General features: G+C 30.8%; 1 protein-coding gene across 1 annotated transcript in view; it reads right to left on the bottom strand.

The window, feature by feature from the left end:
• Abcd3 (ATP binding cassette subfamily D member Pmp70) overlaps positions 1 to 15,650 on the bottom strand; it is a 461,674-nt gene that overhangs the window by 350,579 nt on the left and 95,445 nt on the right. Inside the window, exons 7-8 of the mRNA XM_090386468.1 lie at positions 6,300 to 6,326; positions 4,068 to 4,138 (exon numbers count right to left, since the gene is read on the bottom strand). Of these exons, the coding sequence (XP_090242594.1) occupies positions 4,068 to 4,138; positions 6,300 to 6,326 (98 nt within the window). The remainder of the gene's footprint in view (positions 1 to 4,067; positions 4,139 to 6,299; positions 6,327 to 15,650) is intronic.

Genomic DNA, 15,650 nt, shown 5'->3' with positions numbered 1-15,650 from the left:
TTTGCCCCACTGGAGAATTACCTGAAGATCGTCATTTAAGGAATTGGCGGCAGATTTTCGAGAACTTGAAGCTGATTGAGCAGGACAAGGTTTCTCAAAATGGAAAGTTGAATGCAATGTGCTATCATCGGCAAAACTATGGATAGGATTTCCAGTCAATGGAAGAAGGTCATTGATATACAAGAGGAAAAGAGTGGGGGAAAGAACTGAACCTTAGGGGACACCGGCATTAGTAGAGAAGTTAGAAGACAGAGAGCCATCTACCATCACCCTCAGTGAGCGATCAGAGAGAAAACTGGATAACCAATTACTAAAAACAGTTGGCAAACCATAAGATGGAAGCTTGTTTAGAAGACCTTTATGCCAAACACGATCAAAAGCCTTTGAGATGTCAAGAGCAACTACTTGTGTTTCACCGAACCTTTCCATTGAATTAGTCCATAAATGGGTAACATAAGCCAGAATATCACCAGTGGATCGACACTGATGGAATCCATACTGCCGATCGTTGATCAGACGGAAGGTTTCTAGGTAGTTTAAGAGTTGGCGGTTAATTGATTTCTCCATTACTTTAGAAAGAGTAGAAGTAATTGCAATGGGACGATAATTGGATGGGAGGGATTTGTCACCCTTTTTAGGAACTGGCTGGATATGAGCAAATTTCCAAGCAGAAGGAAAAACACTTTTGGAATAAGAAAGTGAAAAAAGGCGGCAAAGAATAGGAGTAAGTTCAGGAGCACAGGTTTTGAGAACAAGTGGAGAAATACCATCAGGACCTGGAGCCTTCTTAGCATGAAGATTCATCAAAATCCTTCTGATATCCTTTTGACGGAAGACCACAGGAGGCATTGAATGGAGCGTGTTAGGAATGGTGGGAGGTGTTTTACCAAGATCATTAATACATGAGCTGGAAGAAAAATGGGATGCTAGCAGGTCAGCTTTATCCTTGGCTGAAGTGACAACAGAACCATCTGGTTTAGACAGAGGTGGGAGCAGAGATGGGCAAAAGTTTCGGCCAATAGCTTTGGCAAGAGACCAGAATGCTCGGCTACCATTAGGGCAAGAAGCAAGTTTTCTACTCTTAGCCTGTTCAAACTCTAGTTTGGACTGATTAATAACTGCTTTACAATTGTTGCGAGCTTTGGTGTACGCAGAAAATGAAACTGAAGAATTAGAAACAAGCCAATTACGATATGCAACATTCTTCTCTAGAACAGCCTTAGCACATTTATTGGAAAACCAAGGTTTAGATAAAGGACGAGATTTTAAAGTGGAGTGTGGGATAAAGGATTCCATTCCTGCAAGAATAATTTCACTGACACGATCTGAGCAAACGTTGACATCTGAAGTTTTGAAACAGTAATCCGACCAAGGAAAAGAAGAAAAGAAATCTCGCAGGTCATCCCATTTTGCATTCTTGTAATGCCAAACAATACGAGGTTGGGAATAGCCATGAGATAAAGGTTCCATTGGAGAAGAGACAATCACCAAGTTGTGATCTGAAGTGCCTAAAGGACCTCTCACTTCGACCTTGTACTTAGAAGGGTTGTTTGTGAGAAAAAGATCAAGCATATTGGCTGTATGATTAGGATTGTCCGGTATTCTTGTAGGTAGATGAACAATCTGTGCTAGGTCATTAGTAATTGCAAAAGCCTCAGCATCTCGACCTGCTGGGTCGGTGTGACTAGAAAATGGAAGCCAGCTGGAGTTGTGAACGTTAAAATCACCAAGGAAAATTACCTCACTGTTAGGAAAGTTGGACTGGAGAAAGTCAAGTTGCAGAGAGAGGAATTCAAAGAGCTCCAAGTGATTAGTGGAGTTGGGAGAACGGTAGAGACAACAGATGAATTTGACACAATGAGGTAGAGAGATTTTAAGCCAGAGAAGATCAAAGAGAGGAGATTCCAAATTGCCAAGTCTCTGACAGGGAATATCAGAACGGACATATGCACAAGTACCACCTTTGAGGCGAAAGGAATCATACAGCAAATAATTTGGACATCTGAGATGAGAAGTAGTTGAATCAACTGATAACTGAGATTCAGTCAGAAAAAGTACATGGGGTTTGGAAGACTGCAAGTGGAAATGGACATCATTGAGATTGGAATTGAGACCACGTATATTTGTGAAATGAATTAGGAAGTCCTTGGGAGGTTTAGATCTTTTCGCAGATAAGCTTGCTCTATTATTTTGACAATTCATGGTGTATTTTAACCTATCCCCAGGGCAAAAAAAATGTATGTATAAAAAAAAAAAAAAAAAATTCTGGTTCTGCTGTAGGGTTCAGTACCTTTTAGTGAAATTTATTAGGCTGGACCTTCAATAAACTTCATTTAAATTCAACAGTTGTGATTAGAGGCATAGTCAAAAAAATTCTGGGCAGATTTAACACCTACAACTGAACACAAATGCCTATTTGTGTTCAGTTGTAAAAAAACTAAGACTGATCAGTGTACAACTGAACACTGATCAGTCTTAGTTTTCCTTCCTGGAATGAGTAGATTTCTTGCTTCAGTGATGCTTAGCACTTTCCACACAGTGGGGTAAAAACATACAGGGTTCCAGATTTCTTGTGATGAAAACAAAACATGAAGTTTTTCTACTAACAAATTACAATTTTCCTGTTGATCTTTGTCAAAGAGAAGGTTGTCCGAGTTTATATGAAAGTTTTTTTAGTTGAATGATTAAAAATGAGATAATATTACAAAGAAACAGTTCATTCAAAATAAATTCAAAAATTAATTACCACTATGAATACAATATCTTTAAAGTAGACATAATATTAACTAGAACCTGTAAACCTTAAAGCAGACATAATATTAATATTCATAAGTCATAACATTTACATTCACAAACAGCAGTACTTTAAGCTTATGAACATGTGAAAATCAACACAGATTACAAATCATTTTAATTTTGGGTCGATTTTCTTATTGCACAATAATACTTGTAATACATAATTTCACAGAAATTGCTTGCAAATTAAAACAACATCAATTCCCTAGTAGACAAAATGATGGAACTGTCTCCCCTCCCCTGTTCTCATTCCACCCTAAACATTTTCAGGAATTATGCAACAAATTCTTTATTGCACCACTATCCCAGATTAATCTATCAATAACCTGAATAATGAATTAATTTATTATTTCTTTAAATTTGGATTATTTAATTAATCCAAATAAATTTAATTTGGATTGATCTAATTAAGTTTGATTTAATTAAGTTAATTAATTTGTTTTAATTTAATTAAGTTGATTGAATTACAGTGAATTAAAGTTTAAGTTAATTAAATTTATAAAATACATAGCACTGTTTCAAGCTGCTTTTGTATTTTATCATACTGAGTAAATACTTCAATCCAAAAATTTTTGCAATCTAGACTAGATTTAGTTAAAATGTCTGGAAATAATTAATCCTAATAATTATATGGTAACCATATAATTACTGTGAGTTAATTATATGGTTAACTTACAGTAATTATACAGTAATTAAAAAAATCACAGTTAAATGCCTATTTCTGAAAACTTTTCAATTTAAATTGGCAATAGATAAAATGTTTAATTACATTGTCTCTTCTTATTGCCATTAAAATTACATTAAGTGCATTGTTTTGGTAAAACACTAAGACATTCATCAATATAATATCTGCAATTATATTACAATTATATTCCAAATATAATATCTGCAATTATATAGGCCAGCTTATTTGTTTCTTAGGATGTAAAACCTAATATAAGAGAATAAAGAATAAACTCTATAGCTCTATCAGAATGAACTCAGTAATCCTTCGAAAAGGACTTTTATCCATTATGTGCATCTGACAGAAAGAAATTACTTTGATCTAGTGACAAGAACTGAATCTGGATCAAACAAACAAAACAGGAGGAAACCAGATAGCCACTACTACAACTACAAAGGGGCAATTACAATAAGGAGAGACAATACAGCTGGAATTTTATTTACATACTCATATTTCAAATGACTAATAAAAATGTGATGTTCTGTGCATTCAGAAAACCAATAGTTAAAAGAGAAATAAATTTAGTAAACAATATAATTAATCTCACCTTAAATATTGATTATAGAGATGTTGCACAAGATTGGAGCGAAATCGTAACCTCAGTTCACTCAGTCCAAACTGAAAAATAAATAACAAAATTAAAAATTAAATTAAATTATTCTACTATCCCAAATATTCTAATTATTCTACTATCTCAAATGGTACTCTGACTGGTGCTGACTAACTCAATGCGGGTGGGTGTGCTTAGATAATAAAATCCCATTCTAGGCATAATTAGAGGAAACAAAGACACTGCTATAAAGAAAAGTATTCTTTTGTTCTGTATCACTTCAAAGATTCTAATAATACTTGTTCATGAGAAACTGAGAGAGAAACAGAAATTCTACACATCTTTTTCCTATAATGTTTCCACAAAGTGATTATAACTTTATATGATTTCAATAGGATGACATGAGTTCACTAAGAAATTATTCAACCAAAAGCAAATTACATTATATTACAGAAAGAAAGAAAGAAATAAACTATTTAATAAGTTCATATTAGCTAACAAGTAAATGGATAATAAGCTACATTATACACCTCTTTCCCAGTACAGAATTGGAAACATTATGCACCAGAAACAGAAAACGGCTTGCCAGAAAAAGGCTTCAGAACAATTACAAAACACAGAATGATAGCAATAAAGCTCATTATAACATTTCTAGAGATTCTTCCCAATCCTCATTATCAAGAATGAAATAAAAACAAGTTACATAAATATGAAAATAATAGACAGAGCTGAAACAACTTTGTAAAAATCTAGGCATCAATAACAAAACTGTTAAAGCTTGTGCATGAAAAACTATTCACAGGATTTCCTAACTGATCGGATGGCACTGTTAGGATTCACTAAATTATTGGATGATATCCTTTAAATTCCTGATTCATGCAAAATGCTAAGCTATATTGTTTAAAAGGATGAAAATCTTTATCTGCAGTTTATTCACTGAAACTTTTGAAAAACTTGTTTGTTATTTGGTTTTTAGGAGCATTAGCAACTAAGGCCATATTGCTCCGGGGATATGCAGTGGTCATTCCCTGACCTTTCCGCATTCTCCGTATTTGGTGGTCACAGGCTCGAACTCCGGTCTAATCAAGAAGCGTGTGCTATGCACTGCTGCTCCTGCCCACCTGGCTATGGAGGCACCCTGAAAAACTTGTAGATGGACTAATGTTGACAGGATTAAGTGCAATGGTGGGACAACTAGTGTTTTTCCCCTTGGCTTCATGCCTATAGTGCCTTCTGCATTCGCTTTATATTTATATTTTGGCTCTACAGGACATATTTTGCTCTTGCCGTTAATATTTTTAAGAACAGAAAATGTACACCTTTTCTGACTGTAAGTAACACAGTAAGGAAATGACTTTGAAGTGGAACAAACACTATCCTTAAAATTGTTAACTTCTTGAATTTTTTTTTTTTTTTTTTTTGATAAAAAACTTAACTCTTTTTACATAACAGAGTTCAAAAAGATAAAGCAGCAGCTTAGGCTTTGTATTCCATACATGAAAAACTTCTTGTCCCCATTCTTTGCTCTCTTAAACAGTAATTTCACATACTTCAACCTTTACCAACCAAACTTTTTCTGTGGTACTATTACACATCAACAACTTGTAGCTGTTATAAGCTTCAGTACTTTACATAAGAGTTTAACTTTCCCATGCAATATTTTTCTGCACTATTAAGCCAGCTACTTTCATATTCATCCACCTTAGCATTCTTCTCACACTATATTTCTTAATGGTATATGTGTATTTGCAGCTTCTATGACTGTTGATTTAAAGATATTCCATAATTCTACCAATGCTAATTGCTCAATTGACAATTGCCATGCAGAATCTATCAACTGAGTAGTTCAGGAAAGGCAACTGCTATCATATTGCTTTTCCTGAAATTAAAACCCATGTCTTTGCCTTTAACAACTGTAACTCCTCTCCTCATCATCCAATTCAGAATTCAGGATCACTCCCTGCTAATAATTCCTGCAATGTGAGCCCTATAATGTAATCTGATTCATGGATGATGATCGGGTCTAGAATATTCTCCCCTATAGTGCCTTCCCTAACATTCTGATACAAATAATAATCAACTGAATCAGGCAGATATAGAGCAAGGAGAGAACAATACAAATTTTGAATACATTATTGTATTTATAACCTTCAAAAATACTTTTACATTTAAAACAGCAAATTGATTAAATGTTTGTAACAGTTACAAAATAAATAAAATAAAATTTACCTTCATGAAATTATTTATGAGAGAAATCTGAAAAAGAAAAATTAATTATATGAGTAATATTAAATATACATATGTTCCTAGTAGCATCCTATTGTAAAATCGTTTAAAGAAAAATATTACCAATTTTTAAAAATCTTATAAAATCATTAATTCAGAAAATGACATTCACACAGAAATGACTGGCAATACTTTGAATTTCTATTTAGAAAATCCATAAGGTCTATTCAAATATTTTAATTTTACTTCATTTCATTTGAAATCTTAATTTAATTAAATCTTATTTTAAAACCTAAGTTTTAATTTCTTTGGTTTGTGTGTTACACTATCTTAAAAGTAACCTATCATTTCACAATCCATACGTTAGATTGGTTTTTAGAAGGATCCTTATCTATTTATATTAACCCTTCCTCCCCTCCAACAGCAGCCTTCATTCATACAGAATAATCTCTTGTAGAGTAAGGTTGGAGTTACAGTTCTTCCTCTGTGTATTATTGGTGTTTCATCTGTTTATTCCTTAATTTTGTTATATCCATTTGCTTTAATAATTTTTCCAACAGAAATTTAAATTATATAAATATTTCCACAGTATAGATATTTTTGCAAGATCAATATCCTCCCCGCCCAGTTTTATTCCCATATTTTTTTTCTTGTCCAAGTTCAGACAGGTCTCTTTGTGACATGTCTGAACCATTACTTATTTCTAATTTTTTATCCTAGTTCTATTTTTTCCAATTTTTCCATGCTTTTGATACTATTATAGAAATTATATCTCTACATATTTTTTATTTAAAAATACCAACTTCTTTTGTTCAGTTTTTTACAGAAGGCATCAAGCTGTCTATAAAATACCTACACTCATTTCATACTTCTTAACTCTCCCCAAAAATGGTGTATGGTATTAGAGTAATCATTTATCTTCTTTAAGGGCTGATGGTGATACTGGGGGGTAACACTGATGAATGTGAGTAAAACACAAAAGTGAGCCCACTGAGTTGAGAACGAGTTCAAGCATATGTGTGACTTCTAAATATGGTAATGTTCTTGCATTATCTATCTAGAAAACTTCTCTGACGTTATGTGGCTGGCCCAAAGTATGAAGAGAAAATCTATTTTATTTATTAATGATTTTATGAAATTAAAACACTGTTATACCACATTGAAGAGATAGTTGCAACTAACCAGCAATTATGAGATATGTCTGGACATGCCAACTTTCACCTGTAAACAAGTGAAAATTAAAATAAGAATTAGAAAAATATCAGAAATAAATAATCAGAAGCCTGAAGCCACCCAAGAATAATTTTCAACATTTAATTATTTATTTATAAGCTGCAATAAACATAAGTATATTACTATATTTTATCAGAAATTTCCATAAGAGATGCAAAGATTCAAGAAACAACCGACAGGTAAGGTATGTCAACGTAACATTAAGTCAATCTAAGTGATATGGAAAAAATGAAAACAGAAAAATATTATAGATAGTATAATTTGTATCATATTCAAACAAAGTTGAATTCCATAACCATAATCACATAATCGCTAACAACCTTGAAATATGCCAGATGAAATTTATATGAGACGGGTTATTTTCATATTTTGATTTAACTTCTGCATTACAGATTTAGATAAGTTAGAATTTATCTAACTTATCTACATCTGTAATGCATGGGGCCAGGAAATAGTAAAAATTGTAGGTTAGCAAACCTACAGTAATTATCTACTCTAATTTGCCCAAGCTACTAAATAGGATGTAATTAAGGTATCACCACAATAAATTTATCAGACAAAATTAAATGTACTATAATTAATACTGAGGAGTTGAGGAGTGAATATAGAGTGAATTAAGGGTGTTCATGAAGTCCTTGTGCACTTTAAAACTGCAATAAGTTAATAGTACTGCAATAAGTGCAGTAGAACTGCGATTGTCCGTCAGTATACAGGACCGAGACAATGATGGATAATCGAATAGAGATAATAGAATATGTACATTAAAAACATTATACATTCAATAGACCGGATCATCTAACTTAACATCTAACTTATACATAACCTAATGAAATTTAATCAAACTTTAATTATTACTTATTTTTTACTGAGTCATCAAAAAATCATAGTACAGATATCTACATCATACCAAATTTTTAATAGTTTGACTTACATTGGTTTAGTAATATCATAAAAAAAATTTAAAAGAAAACAATATTACATACATACAATGTTGTTATAATGTCATTAAAGAAATTTAAAAGAAAACAATATTACATAATTAAATTTCTTTTCTAAAAAAAAGTCAGTCAATTTCTTGTTTCATTACCTCTCAAGCCTTTTTGGGAGGCAATGTTACGAATTTTATACAAAAGTAACACTTGTGTAGCATCTGCTTCTTCTTGTACCTTGAACCACTCAATGCACTTTGACAACATAGTTTCAGCTTCACAGTGGCTAATTATGTTTGTTGTTCCATTACCAGCAGCCTTTCTTCTTCAGTTTCAGAATCATACGAAATTATCATCACTCTTTGCACAATTTCACTGTTGTCTAAAATTTCACATCCGATGTCCATTTTGTCCATATCCAGCCAATCATTTACTTCCTCAATCAAAATATTTTTAAAACCAAGAACATTTGGACATAACTGCAAAATTTCAGTTTCTTTTGGAATGGTTTCTGTATCACTTGAATATATTTCTGGCCACAACTTATTCCAGCTTCTTTGTACTGTTTGAACTGGAACATCATTCCAGGCATCAGCGACATTGAAAATTGCATCTTTTATAGTGCAGCTTTTCCAAAACTCTATCACATCTAATTTATTTTCTGCCAAAACAAGTTTTTGAATGAACATTTTGCGATAGCAACATTTCATACTCTCGATAACACCGTGGTCCATCGGTTGAATGAAGGGGTGTTGTGTTTGCTGGCAGAAAATGGTATATTTTCCATTTAAAATATGTAATTTTTAAAAACAACTTAATATTTTTTTAAAACAAATGATTAAAAACAATTCAGCAACTGACTATGCAATAAAATCTCTTATACATTTAAAAGTTGAGAAACTGCCAAAACAGCTGTTTTAAAAGTGACTGGCTTCTCGTCAGCTGGTGGGCAGCCTCTATTACCAAATATAATATAAGATCCCATTATCCAGAAAGCTTGGGACCAGACTATAACCAAATCAACCAATCAAAAGCAGAATATAAAAATTAAAATAAATACAGTATATATATATATATATATATATATATATATATATATATATCTGATAGTTAAAATAAATATGATATTTAAAAATATGATATTTTATATGATATTTTAATCGATAATTATAATTATAAATTTAATAAAATTAAATTAAATTAAAATAATAAAATTAAATATTAATAAAATTAAAATTATAATTTTAATTTTATATGATAAATAAATATGATATTTTACTATTGACCATCTTACTACTATAACAGTTAACTATTTGCTATACCTACTATATATATATATATATATATATATATATATATATATATATATATATATAATGTAAGATAAAAGTTAGGCAAAAGTAAAAATAAATAATTATGGCTATGTAGCTATCATTAGAGGCAGCTAATGCACTTCCTCCACATGATGCCTAATTATATCTGATAGTTAAAATAAATATGATATTTAAAATAAAAACATCAGCCAGTAGTACGGCAAAAATGCAGAGCGAAACACAACGTAAAATAATATAAAATAAACAAACAGGGAAGGGAAAGTAAAGATAATAAGACAAAAACGTAGTCGATAATCCCCTGTATAATTTAGCAAATTAAACCCAATTAATAAAAACGATGTAAATTTAAAATAATGCCAATTATAAATAATTTAGCGGTACCCCCCTTGAAGGTACCTGTTCCAAAAGACGTGAAATATCACCAAAAAGGGGTTAAAGGAACTACAAAAAACTAAAGTGAAATAAAAATGATAGACTGACCATTATGCCCCATATCGACAGAGGACCACGAGGCCAATAATGGTCATGGAATCGCTGCATTTCAATCGTCATACAAATCATCGCAAAGGCGGAAATATCGAAGAACCGAACCACCCTTCCATTCTCCGATAGATCAACCAATGCAGAGGATTTGCATGGCGGTGGTCCTTATGCAGCGAAAAATAATTTATAGAACAGACAGCACTCTTGATCAGAGCCACACCACTGACATAATGCAAGCTTAATCAGCTTATATAATAGAAAGGAAAAGAATAGATGGCGGCACAGGCGCTGCTTATTTAGCATATCAACACGCTACTACCACTAATTTATATTATGTAAGATAAAAGTTAGGCAAAAGTAAAAATAAATAATTATGGCTATGTAGCTATCATTAGAGGCAGCTAATGCACATCCTCCACATGATGCCTAATTATATCTGATAGTTAAAATAAATATGATATTTAAAATAAAAATATCATATTTATATCATTTATATGTAGTACGGCAAAAAAATATCATTTTTTTGCCGTACTACTGGCTGATGTTTTTATTTTAAATATCATATTTATTTTAACTATCAGGTATATATATATATATATATATATATTAATAGTTATATTAGTGATAAAAGGAAAGCAAAGCAAGAAAGTTAAAAGACAATAACTAATATTTATGGGTTAATGCAGTTGCAAGCAATCATGCAATACACCCACAATGTCTATAGAATATCATTAGAAAAAGTAAATCAATCCAATAATAAGAATACCATCAAGGACTTAAGAAAACGCAAAAAAAAAAAAAAAAAAAAAATTATTATTATTATCGCTTTTTACCGACAATCTAGATGACTTCAACTGGGGCCAACCACCCAGAATGAAGGCAAAAAACGACAAGAAGTTCTCTGTTTCTGTGATGATCAATATATGCTAAGTAATTTAAATCTAAACCAAATATAAACCAGTAAAGGCCGAACATAAATCGAATATAAATAAATCGAATGAAGATAATTAATTAAGAAAATTTTTTTGAAATATTAGAATCAAAGGTAAGAAATATAAGTAAAATATAAATGTAAGCATATATTAATCATCGTTGACCCGACAGAGAACGTAATTTAAGGATTAAAACAAGATTAAATATATAATACATACTACATTTGACCGTATCTAGGACATAATGTAATAGTCGTCAAAATAATATGTGGTGCCCCCTATGTGATGGATACGGTAAAAATAAATAATTAAATTAAATTAACGCAAAGAGAAACATGCAGATAGTAAGAAGAAAAACTAAAGGAGTAGGAAAAATAGAACCTGAACTCCACAAAGGCGAAAAATAGTGGTATAGATAAGAAATAGTTTCTCCTACGTCCTCGGATTGCCCTAATAATTTCGGAGAAATAAAAATAAAGAGTGTAGGACAGCTTAAAGGCATTACAAGATATAAGTTGTGGCTCGGGTATGCCCGGGATCGCAAACCCGTTCCTATAGTAGGACCCTGAGCTGAATTTGCATGTTATCTCAGCGTGAATTTAAGTAAATTTAAATGAAATTAACTATTTGTATTAAAAAAAAAAAAAAAAAAAATGATACACTGTAATTTGCAAGCCAGTGGGTACAAGTTTTCTACGCCGTAAGACACCAAGAATGCAAAGTGTATCCTATTTACATATATACATGGCACTAAATATAACGATTTTATTGAAAATTATATTGAAACGATAGGTTCAGAAAACAAATTTTTGAAATTAATTATGCTAATTGCTTTCTTGAAGTGATATTTCAGGTAAGCGATAGGGAAATTATTATTAATCAACTTGCCGTACAACGCTGTTAAGCCTGTTGAACAATTTTTATTACTATTGCAGATATAAGCAATCCTTAAACATTGCGATAAAATTATATTAGCATGCACTGATTTTGATACATTTGATTTCCAGTTTGTAAGGCTGACTACGTTAAAATTAAATGCATCTCTTTTATTATATACGTTTACGTCTATTTTATTATTATGTAATATTTCTATATGAAGATCCAAGTAATTTGCTATAGTATCGGAACTATTAGTTTTTTCCAATACAAGTTCTACTGGATATAATTTACTGTAATCCTGGACAAAATGTGGACAATTAAAAACACATATATCATCTACGTATCTATATATAAGTAGGTTATCTTGAAATTCTCTTTCTGTATAATACAGATAAAGGTTTGCGATTATGCTTGATGCTGGACTTCCCATAGGGGTGCCAGTGACTTGCAAATATAACGATGTTCCGTCATATACATAGTTATTAAAGATGCATAATTTTATTAGAGAATTCCAATAGGTTAAATCAACCTTTATAGCATTTTTATTTTCTAAATATAGTTTCTGGAGGACGACTTCTAAGTTATTAAGGTTAATGCTCGTAAATAGACTGTTAAAGTCAAAAGTTTGTATTTGATGAATATTATTATTTTTTAGAGCATTTATAATAGGTAAGTTATTATTTATTATAATAGTTTTATTTAAGTTATTTAATATACTTTTAAGTAACTTTTCTAACGTTTTTCCGGGAAATTTAGCATAACTATCTCTACATGATGTTATGAATCTAAAAGCAATTGGTGTTTTGTGAAATTTGGGTATGCAATATATAAATGGATATTTTAGGTTATTATACTTTAACTTTAATTTTTTATGCAATGCAATTAATTTTTTGATTATTATATTAGAAGAAGATGTTATCTGTTTATATGTACGGCTAGACTGTAGTTCATTTTTTATAATATCTATATAATATGATTTACATATGATTGCATAATTGCAAGCATATATATATATATATATATATATACTACCATTGAATTATATTAAATAAAGTTAAATTATAATGAAATAAATAAATAAATCCTTAAGCGTTCATTAGAGGCAGCGACGTGCAATTCCTCCATATGAAGCTGAAATACATCCAATTTTTTAAATTTAATAAAATATAACATAAGCCAGTAGTATGGTAAAAACTGTAGAGCGAAATTTAACATAAAATGGCTTATGTTGGCTTATGTTATATTTTATTAAATTTAAAAAATTGGATATATATATATATTATATAATTAATAATAATAAATTGTAGTGAAAAATCAGAAAGGCTGAAAAAGAAAGAAAGAAATAAGAATATTGCGCTAGTTTATGGATCCAGAGCACTGCTAGTAAAGAAGAAATACCCAGCAACCATAATGAAATATATATATAAATGATACTTAATGCTATAGATTATCTATAGCATTAAGTACCATTTATATATTTTCTTCATTTAATTTTATGTAATCTGCTTTTATTTTTTAGGCACTTTTTAATTTTTTCCATTGTAACTACACCTGACAGGTCAGCACCCCCTACTCATACACTTATCTATTTGTCTACACACACACGTGTGTGTATATATATATATATATATATATCTGATAATTAAAATAAATATGATATTTAAAATAAAAACATCAGCCAGTAGTACGGCTGGTTGATCTATCGGAGAATGGAGGGGTGGTTTGGTTCTTCGATATTTCTGCCTTTGCGATGATTTGTATGACGATTGAAATGCAGCGATTCCATGACCATCATTGGCCCCGTGGTCCTCTGTTGATATGGGGCATGATGGTCAGTCTATCTTTTTGATATTTTAGTTTTTTTGGTAGTTTCTTTAACCCTTTTGGTGATATTTCACGTCTTTTGGAACTGGTACCTTCAAGGGGGATACCGCTAAATTATTTATAATTGGCATTATTTTAAATTTACATCGTTTTTATTAATTGGGTTTAATGACTTAATTGACTAAATTATACAGGGGATTATCGACTACCTTTTTGTCCTATTCTTCTCTATTTTCCTTTTCCTGTTTGATTATTTTGCGTTTCGTTTCGCTCTACATTATTGCCGTACTACTGGCTGATGTTTTTATTTTAAATATCATATTTATTTTAATTATCAGATATAATTAGGCATCATGTGGAGGATGTGCATTTGCTGCCTCTAATGATAGCTACATAGCCTTATTTATTTTTATTACTTTTGCCTAACTTTTACCTCATATAATATATATATATATATATATATATATTTATAATTATTGATAAAAAAGTAAAGAAAGAAAGTTAAAACGACAATAACTGTAACTAATATGTAAATAATATTTATGAGTCAATGCAGTTGCAAGCAATCATGCAATACACCCATAATGTCTATAATATTAAGGGTAATATAAAGAACCATTAGAATAAGCAAATCAATCCAATAATAATACCATCAGGGACCTAAGAAAATGCTAAAAAAAAAAAAAAAAAAAAAAAAAAAATTATTATCGCTTTTTACCGACAATCTAGATGACTTCAACTGGGGCCAACCACCCAGAATGAACGCAAAAAACGACAAGAGGTTCTCTGTTTCTGTGATGATCAATATATGCTAAGTAATTTAAATCTAAACCAAATATAAACCAGTATAGGCCGAATGTAAATCGAATATAAATAAATCGAAAGATGATAATAAAATTAAGAAAATTTAGAAATATTTGAATCAAAGGTAAGAAATATAAGTAAAATATAAAAGTAAGCATACATTAATCATCGTTGACCCGACAGAAAACGTAATTTAATGATTAAAATAAGATTAAATATATAATACATACTACATATTGACCGTATCTAGGACATAATGTAATAGTCGTCAAAATAATATGTGGTGCCCCCTATGTGATGGATACGGTAAAAATAAATAATTAAATTAACGCATAGAGAAACATGCAGATAGTATAAAGAAAAACTAAAGGAGTGGGACTAATAGAACCTGAACTCCACAAAGGTGAAAAATAGTAGTATAGATAAGAAATAGTTTCTCCTACGTCCTCGGATTGCCCTAATAATTTCGGAGAAATAAAAATAAAGCGTGTAGGACAGTTTAAAGACATTACAAGATATAAGTTGGCTCGGGTATACCTGGGATCGCAAACCCGTTCCTATAGTAGGACCCTGAGCTGAATTTGCATGTTATCTCAGCGTGAACATAAGTAAATTTAAATGAATTTAACTATATATTAACTATATATATTAAAAAAAATAATAAAAAAAAAAATGATACACTCTATTTGCAAGCCGGTGGGTACAAGTTTTCTACGCCGTAAGAACCAAGAATGCAAAGTGTATCCTATTTACATATATACATGGCACTAAATATAACGATTATATTGAAAATTATATTAAAACAATAGGTTCAGAAAACAAATTTTTGAAATTAATTATGTTTATCGCTTTCCTGAAATGATATTTCAGGTAAGCGATAGGGAAATTATTATTGATCAACCTGCCGTACAACGCTGTTAAGCCCGCTGAACAATT

The sequence above is a fragment of the Mastigoproctus giganteus genome, chromosome 12 (assembly GCF_048544385.1).
Source record: "Mastigoproctus giganteus isolate SK-2022 chromosome 12, ASM4854438v1, whole genome shotgun sequence".
In the NCBI taxonomy this organism is placed as follows: Eukaryota; Metazoa; Arthropoda; class Arachnida; order Uropygi; family Thelyphonidae; genus Mastigoproctus; species Mastigoproctus giganteus.
Note: the sequence above shows the minus strand (reverse complement) of the source record. Positions and strands in the feature narration are given on the sequence as shown.